Source organism: Amblyomma maculatum, chromosome 6, assembly GCF_055883805.1.
Source record: "Amblyomma maculatum isolate TAMU_Amacu chromosome 6, ASM5588380v1, whole genome shotgun sequence".
Taxonomy (NCBI): Eukaryota; Metazoa; Arthropoda; class Arachnida; order Ixodida; family Ixodidae; genus Amblyomma; species Amblyomma maculatum.
Window position 1 is genome coordinate 122,033,585 of NC_139349.1, and position 25,640 is coordinate 122,059,224.

The 25,640-nt window shown below is 45.5% G+C and overlaps 1 protein-coding gene across 1 annotated transcript in view; it reads left to right on the forward strand.

The window, feature by feature from the left end:
• The first annotated feature begins 584 nt into the window (after nt 1-584).
• LOC146186688 (uncharacterized) overlaps nt 585-25,640 on the forward strand; it is a 62,393-nt gene continuing 37,337 nt past the window's right edge. Inside the window, exons 1-6 of the mRNA XM_084608084.1 lie at nt 585-700; nt 1,027-1,143; nt 1,322-1,648; nt 10,676-10,999; nt 22,940-23,025; nt 24,672-24,692. Coding sequence (XP_084464210.1) covers nt 655-700; nt 1,027-1,143; nt 1,322-1,648; nt 10,676-10,999; nt 22,940-23,025; nt 24,672-24,692 — 921 coding nt within the window. The 5' untranslated portion in view covers nt 585-654. The remainder of the gene's footprint in view (nt 701-1,026; nt 1,144-1,321; nt 1,649-10,675; nt 11,000-22,939; nt 23,026-24,671; nt 24,693-25,640) is intronic.

Genomic DNA, 25,640 nt, shown 5'->3' on the forward strand with positions numbered 1-25,640 from the left:
TAACATCAAGCAGCGCAGTGTTTGTACTGATTCGGGTACTCCGTTCTCTTATCTACTTTATCCTTGGGTGACATTTAGAGCAGTACTATCGATACTGTGTATGTAAAAATTATGCATGAATAACTTGACATGTCAATAATCTGAATCCTCAATACAGGCTCAAATTTGTTTCAAAATATTTTGCAGGCACAGAGTCGCTTTGCCGGATATTGCAGTGTCTTGTGGCCTCTAAGCCACGTGGCCAGCTCTTCAGCAAGGCTTGTGTAAAGCTCAGTTGACAAAAAAGTTCTGCTGAAATTTTACCTAGTGTACTGTACATTGAACTTATGAGTAAGATGTAGTCAAAATGTCTATTTAGCATGCGAAAGCTCACCACTTTCTTAGACAAAACGCGTCCGTCTGAATCATGTTATCAGCCAACGAGTCGCGAGAAATGGGATACGCTCAGCTTATCTGTGCTTTCAAGCGCCTACGCTGATTCTACTATCCAGGATCAGCTTTCTTTCCCACTGCAAAGCAATCTTAAGCGTCGGCTTTCGAGTGGGTAGTTTCGGCTTCAGCCTGTATAAGCAGCTGCGCTCTGCCGAAGTCACGACAGTCCTGTGCAACGGTTGCCGGAGGAAACATTTGGAAAACAATTCTCTGCGTTACAAGATGCGACTAAAAATCGTCGCTTTTCTTCTCTTCCTGTTGGAAACATGTGAGTGCACTCTCAAGCCATGCATTGTTTACATATTTATGTTCTACTGCAATGCTTAATATATTCTCTGACTACGAGAAATAGCATTACTTTCGAAGCAATTATGACTTTCATTTGTCTGCTCAGGGAGGCCTTGCTCACAACATATATTAAACAAATGTGATTGATAAGCTGGGTAGGGTACCAAAGTAGGCATAATTTCTGTCCAAGATGTTGCGGATCTCTTTCTTACCAGCAAGATGAAAAACCTTTTTACACGTCATCTTTTATCCCCATCTTCAGAGGCACATCATACGAGGAGAGGGATTTTCCTTGTCCTGATGCAGGCATTGATGACCCTCCAATTTCTTCGACATCTGTGTGCGACGGAATCATCGACTGCGCTCCATTACTTGACACTGACAGGGATGACGACACTGACGATGAAAGTACAAAAATATGCGGTGAGATTACAGCCCCATCACTGTTAGATTCAATTTGACCCATTGAGTGAAGCATCACAGCGGTATGAATGCATCCGCGTTTCTTATTAAAGTCATATTCTCCATCTTCTTCTTGACCACTCATAGTTAACCGCGCTAAACGCTAGCCTATACTTACCAATTCCAACTTCTTTTTCAGCCCCGCCGCCTTTCCTGGACAAAGCGATTAACCTGGAGGCACGTAATGTGACTAGCACATCAGTGCACCTTTCCTGGTCAAAGGCAGCCAGGAACGCACCAGGTCATTCTCTGCGTTTGGCTGGCTACTTTGTTTCTGGAAAGTCAGCGCCACACTCCTTTCAAAACTCGATATCAGGGCGGTTGCTTTCGCACCAGGTGCAGTGGATGAAGCCCTGGACGAATTATACGGTACTCGTACGGCCGTTTTACACTGAGTCTGGGAAACCTCAACCAATGTACAAGATCGGAACGGCGGCAAAGGTGGTGTTCCAAACACTCTCCTCAGGTGAGTAATTAACCAAGGTCGACTGCATAGTTAGAAAATGTTAACCGATATAATATTTTTGGTTTTCGAAATGTAGTCAGAGTGTGTTTAGACAACTTGTATTTCTTCTTTTTGCTCCTTAATGACTTTGTGAGGCAGAAAATATTTTACACCTTGTTGATTTTGAAAGCAGTCAAATCATCCGATGAGCGAATAAATGCGAGTATGGTAGGCTGAAACTACAACGAACGCATGTTAGTCGCAAAGCATACCTCTCCACGCGCAGTTGTCAAATCCAACGTCTGCGCATAACTTTGCGAAAACAAAAATTGGTACCAGAAATTTTGGTGAAAAAAACAACAGTGTGAACATTCGGGGTAATGTGCGCCCGTAGACTCCCTTCTTAAGTTGCAATGAGGTTTTGACGTGGGTTTAATACGATATAATGCACTCCAGTCGTTATAGAAACTATGGGTTCAAAATTTGATAATAATTTGTAAATAAACTTAGCTTCAATAAAGCTTCAAAATACATAAAAACTTTTCATGATACGACTTTTAAACTTTAAAACATTTTAATATTTTATAGTTATGTAGGTTATAAAAATATATAACAAGGTTGACGACTGGGCAAGTTGGTAAGGGTTCATAATTAACCAGCCAAAGGACGAGACACAGGGAAGAAGAGGACAGGACAAGGCTGGACTAGCAATTGAATGTTTATTGAACGGAAGAAAACAAAGAAGACTCCTTCCGAAAAGCTCGCGCACAACCCAACCGGTGGAATGACAGGAAATTGAGAAGATGAAAAAGAAAATTCAAAGCCAGTTCAAAGTTAAGGCCTAACTAATGACTTTTCTAATAGAGCGAATTCCTTACAATGAAGGCTAACCGACGCCTTAGCCATAAACTTGTCCTCAGCCTTAGCAATGTAATATGCTTCAACCAACTCTCGACAAAATTGTTTATCATTGCTGTAAACTACACCCGTATTACTGAAATCAGAGGCACAAAGGGACGGGTCATGCTCCCACTTACACTCTCGGTATTGCACATGTCGCGCCAGATTAGAACTCGCGTTCCCTCCCAGAGAATTAGAGTGCTCCGTCAGGCGCACATTTAGACGTCTGCCTGTCTGCCCGTAGTCGCACCGGCTACAATTGAGCAGAATACGATAAACCACATTCTTTCTGCGGGTGGTGAACCTTTTCTTATGTGACACTGCACAACGAAAACTATCACGAGCTACATTGTCGAGCCCCTTTCTAACTCTGGCGCACAAGCCTCCTATCTTGTTTCTCGCTGTAAATACAACGTCAACGTCGTACCTTGCCGCCAGTTTCTTGAGTCCATGCGAAACGCCTTGGAGGTAAGGTATGGCAGCCACCTTCTTTCGCCGCGTCGCCACGCCAACATCAACCTGCCCGGTTTTGCTCTTCCTCGAACGTGTTAAAACACGTTCTGACAGACCAGCGAGATGGACAGTTGGCAAGGCAGCATGTACATGCAGAAGTCAGGGGTATGCATTGGGTCGCAGGTCGCTCCTGTGCTCAGCGACATTTTTCTGTCTAAAGTTGACACCGCATTGAAGCCAGGTTTCGATGTCTTCAGTATAGTAGCTTTTGGCTACGTTGATGACTACCTTATTTTCTCGGGTAAGGATGGTTTGGATAGTTTGGCGCAAGATGTGTTACGAATGTTCAAAGAGCAAGGTCAGAGCTTGTCTTTTACGTAGGGGTTTCCTAAATATCAACATATACAGTTTCTGGATTCGGACCTGTGCTTTGAAGACAATCACGTGTGTTCGAGCTACAGCCCCAGGTCAGGGAAGCCTCTACTTAGGTTTGAATCGGACCACTTGAGGTTGGTAAAGGATGGGTTGGCGGTCGCATTACGTAAATCTTGCCATCACCGTGTTGGAGATGCATTTTCACGACAAATTTCGAAGTTGTTGGCGGCAGGCTTTCCAATTGTTCATCTCACTCGTCTGTCAGAAGGTGTTTTAACACGTTCGAGGAAGAGCAAAATGGGGCAGGTTGATGTTGGTGTGGCGACGCGGCGGAAGAAGGTGACTGCCATCCTTACCTCCATGGCTTTTCGCACCGACTCAAGAAACTGGCGGCAAGGTACGACGTTGACGTTGTATTTACAGCGAGAAACAAGATAGGAGGCTTGTGTGCCAGAGTCAGAAAGGGGCTCGACAATGTAGCTCGTGATAGTTTTCGTTGTGCAGTGTCACATAAGAAAAGGTTCACCACCCGCAGAAAGATTGTGGTTTATCGCATTCCGCTCAATTGTGGCCGGTGCTACTACGGGCAGACAGGCAGATGTCTTAATGTGCGCCTGACGGAGCACTCTAATTCTCTGGGAGGGAAGGCGAGGTCTAATCTGGCGCTACATGTGCAATCCCGAGAGGCTAAGTCGGAGCATGACCCGTCCCTTTGTGCCCCTGATTTCAGTAATACGGGTGTAGTTTACAGCAATGGTAAACAAATCTGTTGAGAGTTGGTTGGAGCATATTCCATTGCTAAGGCTCAGGACAAGTCTGTGGCTAAGGCATCGGTTAGCCTTCATTGTAAGGAATTCGCTCTTTTAGAAAAGTCGTTAGTTAGGCCTTGGCTTTGAATTGGCTTTGACTTTCCTTTTTCATCTTCTCAATTTCCTGCCATTCCGCCGGTTGGGTTGTGCGCGTGCTTTTCAAAAGGAGTCTTCGTTGTTTTCTTCCGTTCAATAAACATTCAGTTGCTAGTACAGACTTGTGCTGTCCTCTTCTTCCCGGTGTCTCGTCCTTTGGCTGGTTAAGTATAAAACATATACCGGCTGCACGGTGCAGAACGTGTGCTTGAAGTAGAAAGAGCTGTAGCAGAAAGCCGCTGATAACATTATATTACTCACTGAAAACTATATTTATGGCATTTGTCTTCCCCAATATTTTAAACCTGGTAAAAATAAAGGAATCTTTTTGTTTATAAAACAAACTCAATGTAATCATGAAAAGTGCGCGCGGAAGGATACTGCTGAGAAAAATGGGTCGAGATTCGATATCAATGCTACTTTGTGCAAAATCCAATAAAGTGTTTTCATATTGCCACCTTTTTGTGGCCATGATCAAGAAATGGTATTGTAAAATTATTATTTAGAGTCCCTAATGGACAAGTATATTATTGTGAGCCTTCCAAGGATCTTCTTTCACGTGTACATAGAATCGTCATCTTCATCATCCCGCGGAGCCACCGGTGGCACGCACCTCGGTTGTCCATCGAAATAACCGCCAGGCACGGTATCCCTTGCTTTGCCGTCTCGACCTTGCCGTCTCGACCTTGCCGTCTCGACCTTGCCGTCTCGACCTGGCCTTCTTCCACAAGTGGTGGAGGTGAGCCTTGATCCCCTTGCTGTTTTGTGCCCTGCCTCTCGCTGGAGCTATGTTCTGGTCGCTGTTTACCGCCTGCTACCATCGTTATGTCTATCGAGAGTACCCCCGAATCGGCAGAACCCTCTACCTCGGCTGCACCACCCCCTCCGACTGTGCCCACACGCCAACGCTACCCGCCGCTTTTCGCTGGTCGTCGCGATGAAGATGTCGATGACTGGCTGGACACCTATGAACGCTGGAGTAACTATAACCGGTGGGACGATGCTCTAAAATGCCTCAATATTTCTTTCTACCTCATTGGCACCGCCAGACCCTGGTTTATTAACCGCGAACCCCACAGCACTAATTGGACCACATTCAAGCAGCAGTTCTGCCAATACTTCGTGGACCAGGCAGTTCAGACTGAGATCGCGAAGAACAAGCTCGCTTCCCGTCTGCAAGGTCCCGATGAGTCATATACGTCTTACATAGAAGCCATACTTGCACTTTGCCGGCGTATTAGTCCCACCATGCTGGTCCTGAACACGTACACCACGTCTTGAAAGGAATTAATTCTGCTGCTTATAACACCCTAATTGCTCAAAATCCTTCAACGGTGGACGCCATCAACGCATCGACCGCTGCAGTTCTCCCGATTGCAGCCAGGCATCGCTACTAGCCCGAACTCTGCTGACTTCGATCTGCCGGCACTGATTCCAGCCATCATCCGCGAGGAGCTCCAAGTCCTCAAGCCTGTCTGTCTACACGGGTGCGATCATTCTTCCGTACCTTCTAATGACGCCAGTCTCCGCAGCATCATTAAAGATGAGCTGGCAACAATCACGCAACCTATGGCATCCGACACTCCAGCACCCGGTCCAGCACCGAATTACGCGCACATCGCAGCACCCCCCCCCCTCCTTTTCTTCCGCCGCCCCGACTGGCACCGCCCTACAATCACATCAATGCAATGGCGACGGCTCAACCTGCATCACCCTATTACGCACCTTGGCGCCCCTCCCGACCAGTTTGCTACTACTGTGGCATTAGAGGATACATATCCCGCTTCTGTCGCAGCCGCCTTGAGGACGAGCACCATGGTTACGACACCTTCGAAACTCATCTACTTTTATCCGTCCCGCAACAACTCGTCCTGTCCGCCATTCGGAAAAATAAGTGATGCAGTTGCCGGAGGTCAAACTGAACTCTGCGAACTTACTAAAAGTCCTCCTGGTCGCCCGTACAATATGATTTCTGTTTTTGCTGAAGGATTATTGGTCGAAGCTTTGATTAATACAGGGGCTGCAATTTCTATTATTTACGCTGATTTGTGCTACTGCTTACGAAAAGCGACGACACCATATGATGCGCCTCAACTACGTGGAGCCAATGACATATTCCTCACGCGCCCTTCACCAAAGTGCACTGTGCAAGTTGTTATCGACGTCGTCCGCCACCATGTGCAGTTAGCTGTTTTCTCACTTACTGTGCATCTAATGATTTTTGGATGGAATTTTTTGTCAACTGCTTCAGCGTTAATTTTCTGTGGCGATCGTGCCATCCATATGACAGACAGTGATTTTGCATCGGACTTTTCTGAACAATATTACCCCTCATTGCCGCCGCTGATACTGTTTTTCCTCTTCAGGCGAAAAACGACTTGCCGTTATTTTAGACCATAACAGTAACGGAGATGTACTCATCGCACCATCATATCGTCATCCTGCATGCGGCATCGCCTTCCTGTTAAGCCTTGTCCGGTTCCGCAACGGCTCAGCGAAAGTAGCGGCCACTAACACTTCACGTGAATCCCTCGTGCTCCCAAAAGGAACTTCTCTGCTTTGCATGGTGGATGTTCGACCTTTGTCCCTGATGGTGATCACCGCCCCTGTGCCTCAGCAAAGAGTTTCGACACACGTCTCTCTTCCTGTTCTCTCAAATACTATTAATACGAACCGCACGCCTAACCAACGCCAAGAACTGCTGACATTGCTTCGACATCGCCAAGCCATTTTTGATGCTACTTCCCCACCACTGGGACAGACTAGTGTTGCACACTACCGCATCTTTACTGAAGGTAACTCTATCGTTCGCCGACGGCCTTATCGAGTTTCTCTTTCTGAAAGAAAAGTTATTGAAGGAAATTTAAATGACATTCTCCGTCGGGATATTATTGGTCCCTCAGCAAGCCCATGGTCCTCTCCAGTAGTATTAATTAAAAAAAAAGACGGGTCGGTTCGTTTTTCTGTTGACTACCATGCACTCAACAAAATTTCCCGCAAAGATGTATATCCAATGCCGCGAATTGATAACTCCCCTGACTTTTCAAGGCGCTAAATATTTCGCGACCTTGGACCTCCGTTCTGTTTATTAGCAAATACCTATGCACGAAGATGACAAAGAAAAAACCACTTTCGCAACTCCCGATGAACATTACGAATTTAATGGTATGCCCTTCGGCCTTTAGAACGCACCAGCGACATTTGAAAGAACGATCGATACAGTACTTCGTGGACTAAAATGGACAGCCTGTTTATGTCACTTGGACGACATTGTTATCTTTTCGTCAACTTTTAACGGACATCTTACGCGCCTGAATGAAGTTCCCACTTGTCTCGCTTCGGCAAGCCTTCAACTCCAACACCAAGAAGTGTCACTTTGTACAGAATGAAAATAAATATTGACACATCAGTTAGGCATGAAGGCATTCGTCCAGAGCCTGAAAAAATTATGTCGGTCCTCAATTTTGCTCATCCACAACGAACTGCAGATTTGAGCAGTTTTCTCGGCCTGGCATCATACTTCCGCCATCGTATTAGACATTTTACAACTATTGCTTCTCCCCTTCATGAACTACTTAAAGCTCGCAGCGCTTTTCTGTAGACTGCACAGTGCAAAACTGCATTCAGGAACCTCAAGCACGCCCTGACATCGGATCCCGTTCTTGACCACTTTAGCGACACCCCTCCAACCATCCTGAACACAGATGCCAGTGGTTGCTTTCTCAGCGCTGTACTTCTACAGCGCGACGCAACTTCTTGTGAGAAAGTGATTGCCTTCGCCAGCCGTACCATGACTCCAGCTGAGCAAAAGTATACCATTACCGAGCAGGAATATCTGGCCGTCGCATTGGTGGTTCAGAAATTTCGTCCTTATTTATATGGTCGCCACTTTACAGTTGTCACCGATCACCATACTCTTTGCTGGTTGTCTTTGCTGAAAAATATTGACAGGTCGACTTGGTCGTTGGATTCTACGCCTACAAGAGTACAAGTTCAACGTCGTTTATAAATCGGGTCGCCACCACCAAGATGCTAAAGCGCTTTCTCGCTGCCCACTTTCGCCCTCAACCTGCAGTTTTTCAACGAAATGTATTTCTTCCTCTGACCAGAGCCGATTTTCTCTTCCTCCGGCGCATGTCACAACAGTTTCGTTTGACGCCTCTGACAACAAAAGCGCTCTCCGGTCACAGCAACTAGCCGACGCCTACTGCCGTCCCATCATCGATCGCCTTAACGGCGCTTTGAACCCACCCAATGCTAGGCTCCGCCGACAGTTACGCAACTTCAAGCTCGAAGATGGCATCCTACTCCGCTACGTGTATTGCCCTGAGGGAACTCGCTGGATCCCAGCCCTCCCGCGTGTGTTTCGCCAAAGTATCCTAGCGGGCCTACACGATGACGCTACGGCAAGTCATCTAGGTTTTCACAAAAACCTACGACCGCGGAACAGACGGTTCTTCTGGCCTGGCCTGTCCTCCAGTGTAGCTAAATACGTCGCTTCCTGCCCCCTGCGCCAACGTCGCAAACGGCAGACTTCTCCACCTGCTGGCCTCCTAAAACCCCTTCCTTGTCCAGCCACACCATTCTAAGTAGTCGGCATCGACTTATATGGTCCCCTGCCTCTGTCTGATCGGGGAAACCATTGGATCATAAACCACTGTGGATCATCTTACACGCTGGGCGGAGACAGCACCTGTGTCAACGGGCTCGACTCAAGAGGTTGCACATTTCTTTTTGCGATATATTGTATTGAGGCATGGCGCTCCACGGGTGCTCCTAAGTGACCGCAGAACGACCTTCTTATCGACAGTCGTTGGCGAAGTTCACGCATCATCCACCTTTCACAAGATTACTTCAAGCTACCATCCTCAGACTAACGGTCTGAAGGAACGATTTCATCGCACTTTATCGGATATGATCTCAATCTACATCACACCGGATCATCCAAATTGGGGCATTATTTTACCATTTGCCACATTCGCCTATAATCCAGCAGTACGGCGGACTACCGGTTACTCTTCATATGTCCTCGTTTATGGCCGCCCTCCCACCAGAAGCCTCGACAGTTCATTCTGCACTACGTCCGACTGTTCTTCCATATCAGTACCTGCCCAGTACATATCCCCTGTGGCTAGATGCCGTCACCCTGCTCGCCGCAACACAGAAGCCTGACAGGAAGATCGCGGGAGTCGCTACGATTCTGCTCATCGTGAGGTCTCCTTCCGTCCTGGTTGACGGAGTACTACTTTACACACCTCTCCACACCCCTGGCCTTAGTGATAAATTTCATCACGGCTACCTTGGTCGATACACAATCATCGCCTACGACACCTATTCATCCCCCAGCCGATCGATCACTGTGGCACTGAGATAGTTCATGTATCTCGTTTGAAGCCATTTGTGCGCCGCGATGCAGCACTTGCTTAAGAGCGGCCAGGCTGACCGCTCCCAACCCCCCAGGGGAAATTGTGTGAGCCTTCCAAGGGTCTTCTTTCACGTGTACATACCATTGTCATCTTCATCATCCTGCGGCGCCACCGGTGGCATGCGCCTCGGTTGTCTATCGGAATAAACGCCAGAGACGGCATCCCTTGCCTTGCCGTCTCGACCTTGCCGTCTCGACCGGGCCTTCTTCCACAATATATATCTTGAAAGTCTCGAAAATATTTTTTTAACAATGATAATTGTTACGAATAAAACTGCCGAGGAATAAAGCCTTCTAAACATATTACTTTTGCGCTTCACGGTGAAATGTATGTTTGAAATGACAGCGAAGATAGTAACTGAATTTATTGACTTAGAACAAAACTTGCTGCTAAAGTCTCTAACCTTACAAAAAGCCTTCTCCTGCAAGACCATCTCACTCCTCAGCTTATAGTGATCTGTGGGAGTTCAGAATGCATTATGCAAGAACTCCTCTGTAGTTTCTCCCTAAGCTCAACTTTACGGCCGCATGAATACTGCCACTACGGAATTTTGGTTGTCACTTTGTGTTGGACAAACCAGCACACGGCTGGCATACATGATTTAGGGGGCTTGGGAAAAAAAGGAAAGAACATTCTCATATCCACATCAATATGTGAACCTTTTTTTTTTAAATCAGTCGTGGCAAGCAGCTTCAGGAAGTCGTGATGGCGTACGATATTACATATGTTCCCGAGAAAGCAGGGCCACCGCTGGAGCTGCTCAAGCGTAAATGGAGCAATTCGGAAAAGAGCTTCCTCCTTCTAAGGGAATAGCTAGAATGATAATGACCTTAATTTTTCACGAAACTCTACCTAAATACCGCTTCGTGTATCGACACATATTTGGATAAACTAGATGGACACCTACACACTTGCTTGCCGATACTATTGCAAATATATTTTTCGCACCCGACATTTTATTGCTTCTTACACGCGAACCCTGGCTGCAGAGCCGGATATTCCAGGTTTAGTCTCGGTGCTCTCCGCGCAACAAGGGAACGTTGTGCTCAACGTCGTCGGCCCGTCGGCTTGGAACTGCTATCCTGTCGGCTTCCACGTGCGCTGGGAGGCACCCAATGTACGACATGGCCAACAAGGAGAACTGGACGTCGCGCTAGCTTCAGAGTGGTCCGTGGAAGAGAATATGGTGAATTTCACACTGCCACTGAAGGGAGGCGTGGATTATCGAGTTTTCGTCAGTGCAGTGGGAGCTGACGATTCCGGTGGCAGACGTCAGGGCCCTGAGGCCGATGTGGAGGTCAGCGTTGCACTCGGTGAGCCATACTATCTGATACATATCGTTTGAAAGCGCATTAGACTTTGCCCGTCCTCGGTTCACATCACCACAAAGGTCTCGAAGAATATCACTACGTTCTGAGAATAAGTTTATTTGGGTGCATACACAGCGGATGCTAGTAGGGGGTTTTCATGGTTTATGAGACCGGATACGTTATGAAAGCTGGTCAAGTTTGATCTGCGCAATATATAAGGCCTGGCATTCAGTATCACCCCACATCCCACAATGTAACACTCAAATGTATTTGGAATTAGTAACTGTCAATACACATGAGGTAGGTAAGTAAGATAAAAAAGACACACATGAGATAAAATGAGAAAGGCCCACAAAGGAATAACAATACGCGTATATATATCTCGTAATTCCATTGGATATGAAATATTTTGGCTATCATTTCAGGGCCAGTCATATTTCAGCGTCCAGCAAATCATTACTAAACTTTCCACGTCCACGCACTCTCTTCATTGCCGCTCAAAGGCGAAGATTTTAAAGGAGAAAGGCGTCCGGGGTCACGTCATACGGTGGGATACGATTCCTCGCTTGTTGCAAATTCCCTCGAGTGCTGAATTTAGAGTTACACTAGAAACACACAGCACGATCGAAAAAAATACTGAACAAGTAACACACTGGCGATCGAATCGGGTGCGAAAGCCACCCCAACAGGCTTGTATAAGTTTCCTCCAGATCATCAAGATAGAAACAAACATGTTTGATCAAGGGAAACTAAATATTTGTGCCGAGCCGAGAGCTTCTATTAAGCGAGCGCGATATGGGGTGCTTGAACTACTCGTTTAGGTTTTTCCGATGTGAGAAATATGGAGCGCAGAAAAAACCGATTTAAATATTATACGCTTTTGTTATAGTACATTGACATTTCAAAACTCATGGTGTTCTTTTTCTGCAATATCGGCTCATCTGTCTTCTTTTGTGTGACTTCGCCATCAATAAAGGTAGAAGTCAAAAACGGTATCCCACCAAAGAAAGCAATGGAAAGTTTGATTGCATAAGGGCACTTTGAAGCGCTTATGATGCTCTGGTTTGTTGAAAACAAACTGATTTTGGGGCATTCAGTCAAAGCACAAAATAGAAAGTAGGGACTAAATCACGACGTGCACTCCTCATTCATCAACAAACTGGCTAGAACCGTAGAAATATTCATTTCGGCTGATCTGCATCCCACAAAGTTTTTTTCACGATTGTATAGTATATGCAACGTATTATCTGCAAGGACACTTAAATTACTAATGCAAGTTTGTAAAGTTAAGCTCGTGTTCTCCACAATGTAAGGTGTTTAGGCAGATTATTATGTTGTTTTTTACTTGCAATAGAAAATACTGACAGGCTGTAAATTTGAAGCGAGAGGTATGACACTAATAAAATTAGATGCGGTAGCTTGATGTTAAACCTGAAGTTACGCGACAGCAATCGGCATGGCTACGCTTAGGTTCGACTTCAAAGTAAAGACATGGCTTTTGCGCATAGCAGTTCACTCTATGGTTTGAGCTGTATTTATGTCATAGAGGTAACCCTTCACGTATGAGCCCCCCCTGCCTCTCGTAGTTGATCATTCTCATTCGGGTGTAGAATACTTCTAGTGGTTTGACATCGTCTCCACGTCGCACTCCGGAGCACACCGTCGCCACAATGCTCAAAGGAACCTTCTGTTCCAGCACTCGCTGTTGTCTTCGCCTCTACCAACTACCGAGTTTTCTGTGTTCTTTTATTGCGAAAGCAATACTGCTAGCACTTAGAGCCTTTGGCGTGTCGTGGCGCCTCCATACATGACCTTTCACGTGACCGCGTGACGTCACGCCAGACCTAGAGATGGGGCCCCAGCTCGCGCTATAGGATGGTGGCGGCGAGTCCTTACAGGAGCCGCAGCGGTGACGTCACGCCAGACCGAGAGACGGGGCCCCAGCTCGCGCCATCGGACGGTGGCGACGAGTCCATACACCGCGCTGTGTCGCAGCCGAGAGAGGGCGCTCGCTGTTTGTGACCATAGAGAAACAAAATGTGAAGGCCAAATCACGTGGGAATTCCGCAACAGGCAGACGACCATTGACTATTGTCTAATGTCGCAGGAAATTTATAGCAAGGTCACAAAAATGGAAATAGACGAAGAAGGGGAGTGTAGTCTGGGAAGTGATCATAAACGTATTAGTCTGCAGATGGGGCCCTTGATGAAAAGAGAAATGGAACTTAGACAAAACGTAAACGCACAATTAAACGACGATCAAATAGCGCAGATAGCAGCAGACATAGAGGAAGCAATAGAGAAAAGCCCCATGGAAGACTGGGATTATGAACAGGTAGAACTACTCATAAGGAGTAAAATTAAGGAGGTTAAAGCAGCAAACCGCTGGAATGGAAAGAGGAAGCCACGGAGCTGGTGGAATAAGGAAATCAGGGAAGCTATTGAACAACGACGGGCTGCTTCAAGGGAACACCGAATGGCAAAGAAAGCACAGGCTTCTCAGGAGGAAATCGACCAAAAATGGGAATCATATCGAGAAAAGAAACTTCAAGTGCAGGCCCTCGTCCAAAGTAAAATAAGACAGTCCACCGATCGCTGCATGGCTGATATACACGATGCCTCTAGAGGCGGAGCAAGAAAATTCTTGAACCATATAAGCTGGCTAGGGAAGAAGAATCAAAGAAAGCAAGATCGGATTCAAGATAACGAGGGAAATTGTTTAAAGGCAGACAACGCAGTGAACTACATTACATAAGTTATAGCCGAGTCATTTAAGAGCGACGATAGGGTAATCTCCGCAAATCAGGAAGCAACACAAGGTAGCAGAATACAAAGCACCTTAGAACTGACCAATCTAAACTGGAAAAAGGCAGGAAAAAATATTCCTAAAAACACATCTACAGGAATAGATGGAATTCAGATCAAGCTGATTAATGAACTCGGTCCAAAAAGCAAGGAAACGCTGTTAAAAGCTTTGGAAACGGTCATAACGAATAAGCAAATTCCGGACAGCTGGCGGCAGAGTAAAATGAATTTGATTTATAAAGGGAAAGGAGAAAGGATGCACATAAAATCCTACAGGCCGATTACCATAACATCTGTAATGTACAGGTTAGCCATGCAGGCGGTGAAATTAAAGGTGCAAGCATGGGTTGAAAGTAACAAGATACTCGGAGAACTTCAGAACGGCTTTAGAAATGGTAGGCGCTTAGATGATAGCCTGTTCGTGCTTACCCAATGCATCGAAATATCTAGAGTGGAAAATAGACCTTTGTATTTGGCCTTCCTGGACATAAACGGGGCGTATGACAACGTAATCAGGGAACTCCTGTGGAACATATTAAAAGAAGAAGGTATCGGTTATGAGATGATAGAGTTCCTACAGGAAATATACCGGAATAACAAAGTAGAAATTACGCGGGAAGGGATAAGAAGTACGGAGGATGTCAAAGTAATCAAAGGATTAAGACAAGGCTGTCCTCTATCACCGGTGCTGTTCATGCTTTATATGATAAACCTGGAACGGAGGATACAATACAGTAACCTAGGTTTTAACCTGTCATATAGATTAGGTGGAAAGGCGGTAGGGCAGCGCCTCCCCGGTTTGATGTATGCAGATGATATTGTGCTGCTACTGAGAGTCTGGAAGAATTGCAAACTCTAGTTAAGTATTGCGGAGACGAAGGGGACGCTCTAGGCTTCAGTTTCAGCGCAGTTAAGTCGGGTCTGATGATTTTCAACGGCTCAACTGATCAGGGTCTTAAAATACAAGGCCTTGAAATACCTAGAGTAGCAGAATATAAATATTTGGGGGTATGGGTAAAGGAAGGATTGGCATACATTGGAAAGCATGAGCAATCACTTAAGGCCAAAGGGCGAAGGAATGCCGGGATAATGAAGCATAAGGCATTGTGGGGATACAATAGGTATGAGGTATTGAGGGGTATTTGGAAAGGAATTATGGTGCCCGGACTTACTTTCGGAAATGCGGTTTTGTGCCTAAAATCAGAGGTACAGTCGACATTAGACACAAATCAGAGATCCGTTGGACGATTAGCACTAGGTGCCCACGGCAAAACTACAAATGAGGTGGTACAGGGAGATATGGGCTGGGCATCTTTCAAAGTACGGGAAGCTCGGAGTAAAATATTATATGAGGAACGCCTGAGGAAATTGGACAGTAACAAATGGGCAGCTAAGGTATTTAAATACCTGTACCTAAAAAGCGTTGACTCACAATGGAGGAAAAGAACTAGGAAACTAACTAGTAAGTATACTATTAACAAGAACGGAGAAATAAAGAGCATTAAGCAACAGGTGATAAACACAGAATGTAAAAATTGGATAAATTCGATGAAAAAAAAAACAGAGTGTGGAATTATACCGAAAGTGGAAAATGCAGATCAGGAAGGAAGATTTCTTTGATAACTCAAGAGGCAGTGCCATACTTTTTGAAGCTAGATCAGGGTGTCTTAGAACACGCAGCTACAAAAAGAAGTTTAACGATGGAGATGACGCATGTGCTGTATGTGGAAACTCCAGTGAAACAATTGACCATATTATACTCGAATGCAATGGTATCCATCCGGAAGTTGATGCAGGCGCAATCACTGTTCCTGAAGCTCTGGGGTTTAGAGATAACAGTGGCCGGGTGAATAAACTGGCGGTGGAAACTAGCAAGAAACGGCTGGAAGATTGGTGGCTTAAAAGCAGAGAAGTGACATAATGTTAGTAATGTAGGAGCAAAATTTAACAAATAGAATGATGGTTTAGTTAACCATTCTAAATCAATAATTAAGATATATGGAGAAAAATTAGCATGATAGCTACTGCTACCACCCCGTTTCAAAGGGGACGCTCCTATATTCCATCCATCTTCCATCCATCCCGTCCCGCTAGGAAGATAAATGGAGCTGTGGCTTGGCTCCTCGCAGTAGTCGGGGCGCAGCCGCCCAGCAAGGCGCAGCCTAGGGCCATTGCTTTCGAAATTTTCCAGACTTAACCAAGCTAAGCCTTCAGCCAACTTTGACCTTCTTCTTCTTCGACTTTTTCTTCTTTTTGCCCATCTTCTTCATCTTCTTGTTTTCCTATATTTGTTCTCCTTCTTTTTAATCTTATTTTTCTTTCCTTCTTTTATTCTTCTTCTAGCTCATATTCGTCTTTTCTTCGTTTTTTTCTACTGCTTTATCTCTTTCTTTTTCTCCTTCGGACACTCTCGGTCTATACCACGTGACAATTGCTAAGCAACGGCGCTACACGCCGCGTAGAATACGGTACACGTACGGCACACGGTGCCGCGCCAACGACTTGAAAACCTAGCGCAGTGCAGCTTTTGCTACAAATCCGCATCATAAATTGGATCAAAATATACTAAGCACCTGAGCGGGCTGTCTAAGTTGACTAAAGGCACGAGCAAAGAAGGAAGAGAACAAAAGCGCAGTCAATATGCATGAATGGCTAAGAATTGGTGCGATTGCCAGAGATTTCAGCGCACCTTCTCAAATAAAAGCCTAATGTCACACGTATTATGTGCTGCAGAATTAGTCACGCGTAAAAGCAAAGATTTTTTGAACGCTTCCCACATTTGCGATTTGCCTTTTGTGTCTAGTGCCACAGGCCCTCCAAATCTAATTTTTTTTGCTATTCAAGCCTTGAACATGCAAATAGCCCCGAATTCTAAATATTTTGTCTAAGATATAGGTTTCTGTGTTCTAGAAATTTATCAACGTTCTAAGCGAATAACAGAAATATGATGCCATACCTGGTAGCTGACGTAGACAGCGTTAGGTTTTTCCAATACTACTCTGACCATGGCTGCTCCAAAACTCACCGTAGGATGCTGACCGATCTCACTGGGAGTTTTCGGGAAGATTCGAACTCGTGCCGCCTATGGTGTTTTCTGTCAAGCATCGCCACCCTCCTTTTCTTTTTGTTTCGACTACGCAACTGTTCTTAGCTGTTTCTGGCAACGCCACGAACGCGGCAACGATCGTTAACATGCGTATTTTGAGTCAAGGCATTTAAACATTAGGGTTCCGATAATTTGATCTGGTAATCTCCCAGGCTCAGCTTAGAGCGCAATAGCTGCTTGACCAGAAGCAGACATATGTCAAGCAACGAGCGCTAATTTTTAAATCTCCTCCACGTAAAATACATTTCAAGCACATCACCACATTTATTTGGAAATTAAATGAGAATATTACCGCTCCCCGCCAATCCGCCAATGCATAGCGCTACAGTACCTCTTGCTCCTGAGCACCTCCAACAGGAGTAGGAGTCCCTTTTATTAGGCACAAGAGCTGAAATATATTATTCGGTGAATGTTTCATACGTTTCCTTCAGTTCATTGTAAACGCACTTTGACGATTATAGCTGTTAAGCGCTTGCTGTCAATTAGGAAATGAACTGAATGAAGAAATGACTACCGAAAAAAAGCCAACAGCATAAGCAGTTGTACAAGACCAGTATGTAAAAGTTATATTACACCACTCAGGGATCGAAAGAAAATCTCAGAACACTATAGGCAACGTTTCTAACAGTATAACCCTTCTCTTATAAGCAGCGCTGCAATCCGTTTTGCAAGGCATTATAAGCTCCAGCTACCGAAGGAGAATAGCTGGGGAGGGAAGAGAAGCGAATGAGGGGATAAATTGTGAAATTAATGCACATGGGTCTAGAAGCCTTTGTCTAGGCTGGAATTTGTGATCTGACCCAAAAACGTTGATAAAAAAGTGCACAAAGCATGGGTAAAAAACAGTCAGACGGGCATGATGAATCCCAAGAAGCTAGTTCAGCGTTAGCACGCATGTCGGAACAACGGGTTAGCTGTTTGAAAAAATCCGATAGAGAATTATAACTGCAGCAAAATATATTAGGATAGAGCTAAGGAAAATTTTCAATAGCAAGGTAAGCTTACCGCGAATGCTACCAGAGAAAAGGGAGGATAACAATTTGAGGCTGCAGAGTTGACCTGTTAATAAATACTCATGCGGTCGTTTAGAGAACAGTGGGACCAGATGAAGCGTCAGTTCGAAAACCTGGCTGAGAATACTAGAAGCTGCATCAAGGTAAATAATATAAACATGTCAGAAGAAAAAAAAATAAGACAGTGAGATGACCTAGGAAGGCCTTCGCCAGACGTCTACAAAGAGCGACTGTGCGAAAACATTATTGCTCGCGATGCATGCTAAAGAAGAAAGTACCAGAAAGGAAAAAAAGAAACTGCAAATTACAAGACCTGGCGCCAGTGCACCGGCGCCACGCCAGCCTAGATAGGCGAGTTGGTACCTTTCTTTATCCTTAGTATCGAGCTGCCCTCTTCATCCTCTCCATTTGTATTTTATCGCCCTTCAGCATTTAAAGTCAGAGCGCTTTATAACTTGATTAATATTGTGCTCATCCTGCTTACAATGCTGCGAAACTGGTTATTCAAAGTCTACGCTTTACCGGCCCGGTGACAGTTTATTTACCTCCTTGTAAAATAATTTGTTAGCGACACATCGTACATATTTGGGGGAACATTTTATAAGGAAGATTACGTTAGACTATGTCGAACTGAAGCCTGCTTTTGTGTGCTAAATACATTCCGTTACAGAGCATTTTATCGTAGTGTCATTTTATAAATGAGCTCATCTTACATCTGTGCCGTGAAGAAAGATATGAATGAGTTGTATGCGTATTTTTACTGGACGCAATCCGAACAAGACAGAAGACGATTGATGACGACGAGACGATGCAATGCGGTTGCGCGTTCTCGCACATGTACCACATGGTGTGGGCATGCCTCTCTGACCCCGGTTACTACATTTCCCCCCACCTATCGGAGAGAGCTCAGAGGCTGCCCTGCTCGGCTGCTCTTGCAGAGATAGCGAAAGAGATCTCGTGGCTAGAACCGGGCTGACCGCGTGAGCCACACAGATTCCAGACTAGAGACCCCTTTTAGAATTTTTAAGGGGCAGTCCCTCAAAGCCAGTCACCACTCTTTTAGTAAATGGGCGTGGATGAATGTTTTCCGTCACCACAGCCATCGCTTCCTCTTCCTCGTACGCAATATTATCGGTTCCGTAGAGAAATAGTTCCCATTTTGGACAACAACGATGAATATGAACAGATGCATGGCATGACAATGGGTATGACTAGATGAGTGAAGACAGAATAGAAAGAAGACAACGGTTTGTAGCCACGATGATCGGATGAAATCTGGCTCAGGAGGTTATCAGGTGATAGGTCACCAACAGTCAATGGCTCAGGCTCATGTACGGGCCGCATAGAATGGACAAGGATGATGCCCTCACGTGTGGCAGCGTCTTGGTTCGGTGGTGTCCTCTGGTTGGGAACTCGATCAGTGGGGTCACCAGGTCGGGTCTCCCGTCATGTCTTGTGATGATGTGAGCGGCACCTAGGGTCGGTGGGGTGATTTACTTGCTTCCACCATTCATGTGTCTTATGGTCAGTGCAGTGGAATGGCGAGGTCACGTCGATTGCGGCAGTGTGTGAAATAGCCAGGTGATGCCTCTTAGGAAGCCGCCGCCGTTGACGTAAGCAGACGCAGGGCGCCGAACTTCCGTGACAGGATGAGGAGGAATGATGAATACAGACTGCATCTCCAACCAAAATTTTACGGGGTAGAAAGCCGGAGAACCGACAGAAGATAAGCCAGGATGATTTTAATGAATGCCGGTAATCCTGGCATGAGTGCTTCTTCCCGTGCCACTTCCCGCTTCCTCTTCGTCGTCCGTAACAATATTATCGAGCTCAGATGTAGCAGAACATTTTTTTGTACGCTTTTATATTATTGGTGCCCCTGCCAAATACTCTTGTTAAACAGCTTGGTACTTACGCAGATAATTATGTTGGCAAAGAAGTCAGAATGTTTTATTGCAAACAAATGCTAACAATAAATGGTGAATTGTATCGCTCTTTCAGCATATCGGTTCATTTTTGAGTGGCTGCGTTCCGGAGAGTCCTATTACTGGAGTTAGACTGATTCTTTGAATTATGATAGATATAGATTTTTGCGAATTGTTGAAATAATCATTTACATCGTAAAATACACTTGCTAGCCTAGCCGCATTTCATTATACATGCCTTCCTTAAAATCTGTTAAATTATTACTGATCATTTATAGGCATAACTGCTGGTCGGTTGGTGTGGTGTACTAAGGCGTTTTATGCTCTGTATCCACGAATTCTTTAATTAGGAGAAAATTGCCTTGAGGATGAGAGGAGCCGCGAGTGAATTTAATGCAGCTGTGATATCAATTCAGCCGGGAAACCAAGGACTTATCTGTTTCCAATCCGTGTTCTCATATTGTTACGAGGTGGAATGACAAGCGATGGAACACGGCGACACAACAGAAACAGAACGACGTGATGACATGATGATGAAATATGCTTTAATGGACAGCCGGCCTGGCGCGAGCGCTCCGCCTCGCGCCACTGCCCGCTTCATCTTCGTAGCACTAGCCGGGGCCACCGAGCGATCGTCCCGATCGATTGCTAGAAATCCATTGCATGAAGTGACGATGAACACAGACACAGGATTAGGACATGAAACGCTGGACACCACAATGAATGCGAAGAAGGGATGAATGCTGGCCTCGGAGCATCAGGTCCAATCTTCACCGTTTGCCGTAGGCCAACGCTCATGGACACGCCGAACGGCTTGGGCGGGGGTGCTGTCTTCGCTCGAGTGGTCGTGAGGTCGCTTCGTCGTGGGGTCGGTGGCGTCGGCTTTGGGCTCTTCCTGGTCGTCATGTCTTGTGGCCAGGGCTGGGGACGGGGCTGGAGAGAGCGGCTGGTCGGGTCTGAGCACAAAGGGCGGAGGCAAAGCTGGGCGGCGATCTCTACGGGCTCTCGGCCGATGGACCCAGCGTATGGTTGGCTTCGATGGTGCAAGGCGAGGATGGGGATGAACCGCACCTCGCCTTGTCAGATGGAAGGAAGGATGCACTAGGTGCGGTCCTCCTGTGAGGGTACAGACCTCAACCTGCGACCATCATCATCCTACGGCTACCCCAGGCAAGGCCTACCGCACCATAAGGTTTGGGGTTTTTTTGTTTCGGGGAGCGGGCTTTTCCCAGCCAAGGGGCTCATGCAATCCGGCCTGTTCCCACCGGGGCGGGGTCACCGTGCATATGCACCACGTCCGCACCACCCCGGTAGGTCGAAGCCTGACGCGAGCAAGGCTTCTAATATCTCACTTCGAGTTTTCCGTTTTCTTCTTTGAAGATCACTATGGGGGTGTCCCCATTCTTCAAAAAACTTCTTTCTGCCTAAGTGGCGTCTCTCTCTCTCTAGGTGGAACCATAGTTCTTTTCTTATTTTGGCCTTCACTTCATGGAGGCTCGGAGTCTTGTTCGAGTAGGCCGCTTGGCAGCGGGCCAACCACACCTGATAGTTGACCGCACCTCTAACCAAATGTTACGAGGTGGCATGACAAGTGATGGAACACTGCGGCACAACAGGAACAGAACGACATAATGAAATGACGATGAAATATGCTTTAATGGCCAGCGGGCCTGGCGCGAGCGCTCCGCCCTGCGCCACTGCCCGCTTCATCTTCGTAGCAATATAATGAAGATGGCGTAGAGGGAAGGTATATTTATTATTTTTCAGAGTATGATTTTAGTAACTTGGATTAGAAATATGCCGGAAACAATTTGGCATAAGTAGCAGCGAATGAATTACTCATGCATGTTTCGAATATATCCTGATGTTAGGATGATTCAATGCTGTAATTTATAGCAAAAACTATAGACTTCACAAAAAATGCTAGTTGAGCAACAGCTGTACTAGCAATAGGTAACTGATTAGAATCTGGATGGTGATTTTCGAGTTGTGGGGCTCCTTAGCCTCTTAGGGTGTTTCAAACCGCGCGCGCGTTTTTCTATTTGTATTGTGTTTGCACGGGCAGCGCGAGTGCGCATGAGCAAGCAGGTAATCTTGGGGGGCGTGATGTTAGCGGCGACAGACGAGGGTAGATAAGCGCGTCAGAAGCGAGGCGCGGGGCTTTTTGCGCCGGCGGAAAGGCCGGCGCGGGGCAACCGGCGAGCGTCATGGGCCAGCAGGGTGTGCACTGACGACCGAAAGAAGATCGCCGAAGCGAAGATTGAAGCAGTGCCTGCAGGAACAGCCTAGCCGTATTTCTGTGAGTTGCTGTGCCGCGAGGGGCAATCTTTCTTGTGTCGCCGTTAGCGCTTTGGCCCCATTGCTCGTTTTATTCGCTCCGCAGTGTGTGTTGTTTCGCCGCGGTAAGGCCCTGACATTCTTGCCGCTTTCCGTTGTTCTATTGTCGCGCGCATGAACAGCCTGTTCTCAGCGCAGTAGCGCCTTGTTTCTCTGTTTTTGCCTTTTTTTGTTTATCCGGAATAAACCGGTGTTTTTTAAGAAACTGGATTTGTCACTCGTCGGGCGAGACCATGGCTCGCGGACCCGTTTTTTGAAGGCGAGGCCTTCAAAGTATTGCTAATAAAGAGGGATATAGCACCACCAATTGGTTCAGCTTTTTAGCGTGCTGACATAAAGTGCGGTATGAATGCAGTCATCTTCCCTTGTTTTCTTCGCGCAGTGCTGGAGATGTGTATTCTGGATGTTTAGCCATTCTATTATAAGCTCTTCTATGCAATGAAGGTGTCGTTTGTACACGAAGAAATGTAATTGGTGGGGAGACCCGCTAGATGGTGTTGTTAGAATAGAGAAGTATTTTTTGTTGGCGTATAAAAGAGAGAAACGGCTTGACATCTCGTAGTGTTTGGCGTAAATAATGCCTTTTCGGAATCCTCGTGACTATTGGGATACTTGTATGTGAAAACAATCTGCTTCTTTGTTTGAGAGTGCGAACTCAGTGAATAATATTCAGAGTAGTAGATCTACGTCTTGGCATAATCAGTTTTGAGGTTTTTATGTCTTTCTAACTGATGATTTACTTTTTCAAACATGGCAGATTCTTACGAAGTGTCTGCCTACGCTGTGGGCTCTTTTCGGTGTTTGGTCTCTTGGCGGTCATCTGAGATTGTGGACGACTTCCGTGTAAGTTAAGCTTCCGATTTCGAAGCATTTTCGCTCCTTTGAGTATCTGCCTCGTCTAGCACCTACTACGATACTTCCTTTAAATAGCTGCAAAGGCAACTTCGTAATTTAGTTTCTGAGCTGAGTTGACTTGACATTTACTATTTTCACAAAGACTTAAAATGACGTCGCTTTTTGCGTGCATGTTTTCGAATACTGCACACTTCATTCAGGAGAGTATGTTTATAAAGTGAGCAACGTCTCTTAGTATTTGGAAGATTCTTCCTTAACACTTGTTTGTGCCGCTTCTTTCATGCCCACGGGTCGCTTATTTAAAAAAGGCGTAATTGCATACTGTGCTGGCGAAACTAATTATTGCCGTAACTAGCTGCTCGTTTTTTATTTTTGAAACCAACGACAAGCTTCCCGACAAAGCTGCTGTTGAACAATCGCGAATAGCAGAATTATCTCCATCTCTCTTAAATCACATTGGGACTGGTTTTCGATGCAATGCTGGAAAGGCAAAAGCAAAGAAAAAGCAAAGCTCTTATGAAAACCAGCATAGATAAATATTTTATGCCTATAATTTCGAGCACACAATCTGCTTGTGTTATAGACATTTTTGGTGGCACACTACTTTTTACTATACCAAAATTTCTCTTGGTAGTGAGTCGGTGCCCTATTTAGGCATCCTGCAACTGGGGTAAATATTCCCGTGTATGTGACGGCCCCTTTTTACCGGTAATACATGCATTCTCTTTTTTTGATCAATAACGTGCCTCCAACCCCAATATTTGTGTGGCCACTCTCTTGTGCAGTTCGGAGATTGTTTCAGCGCCGCAGTCGTTCTTTCCAGATAGTTCTAGTGTCCCGTCAGACATCGTATCGAATAACATTGGACGATTTGTAGGCTGCTGGACAATACGCGGAGGAAAATACGCAGGGGTTTGTGTACAGATTGTCACCAGTGATTTATATATATTTTTTTTGCCGTACTATTATCCCTTGTGTATTTTTGGTATGTGTTGCTCACTGCTGCCACTGTTACAGGTGCTGGGACCTCGTCAGGCCAACTGGCCTTTAGTCCCAGCCCCCTCTTTTTATTGAAGGAAAATAAACTTCATCATCATCATCAATATTGTAAGAACTGGCTACGAGAATCCGCGTCCGCTTGAGCAAAGCAAATAAATCTACGTCTCTGTTTATAGCTTGTTTGGCAGTCAGGGAGAGGAAATTCTCATAACGTGCTCACATCTTTGGTGCACACTTCACGCGGACCGTGCAAAACGCAAACAAATTACCATGAGAGGGATGAACATATTTGCCAGTGAGCGTTCACACTGGTCGTTTGTTCTCCTTTATAAGGTGGAAAAGGGGAAACAGGAGAACTGGTTAACACGATTTGGTTCGCTGTTCGTAATTTTAATCGCCGGCGCGTTTGAGCTTTCATTCAAAGCAGCAAGGCAGTAACGTCTGGTTGAATACAGAGAAGGTCCTCAACTGTGTGATTAGGTTGGTTTAGAGGCTTTATTGTTACAAACGACTCAGACAATAAGTTCTGAGCCGCTGTGGAAATTAGTTGAAGCATAATATGTGCAGCAATGTGCCTAGCTGCCAGCAGTTTTTTATCAAGTTTCATTGACTATTATCCTTCTTTTTTTTTTCAGGTGACAATCTACAAAGATGATGTAAGTACCACATATATTGGGTAGAATGCCTATTTCTCGGTAAACATTTATTGTACATGGGAGAACCAAATTCTATCAGAAAACCAGCCATCGAATATAGGGAATTAAATAGTTCAAGTCGTTCATATAATACATTTTATGCTTTCTGCAATACTGTGGTCGCACATAGCCATACGCTAACGGACGTTTGAACAGCACTGCGAAGTAGCTTTATGTTTGTCACGGTGATGCGGCCAAATATTCAAACTTATCATCCTGCTGATTAATCACCAGAAAGGCGCAACCCCATAGTATATAGGGCTTAGCGTTCCACGGCGGCATCGGTTCTGACAGGCGTCGTATTAGAAGACTGTGGACATATTTTCACCTGCTAGAGTTGTATTTTTTCCACTGCACAAACGTCGTCGTCGCGTCCGGCTGTGAATTAGTGTCCTCGGAACGAAGTAACAAATGAGCTGCAGTGGTGCGTAAAAAAGGTTACGTGCAGCGCAGATGCAAACCCGACGCACCTAAATGTTTCTCTCTTTCTATAATATTTATAGAAAATGAAGCAAAGCCTTATACTCTAACTAACGCACACAGATACGGGGAAAACCTGTCTTGGCCCGACGCTGTTTCATCATAGTAGATCATACATAATTCTTCTTTTAAACATTCAACTACTTCCCTAGTCGACGACACAAAATAGCTGTATCACCTTAAGTTGTGATTTAGTCAGACTTCTTAAAACTTACTTTACTAAAACAATTCTTCATATGTGGGTTCAACTGGCTGTTAGCAATTTTACAAAGAAAGATTTAGAACTGGATATGAAGTTAAAGACCCTGCATCCTAGATATTTATATCCTGTATTGCTACTGCGGAACTGTGCAGCTTCGTAGCGAATTCGCCGAAAAAAAGCCCAAACTGGAAGCTCTGCTTGATACTACTTTATCAAAAACACGGGCC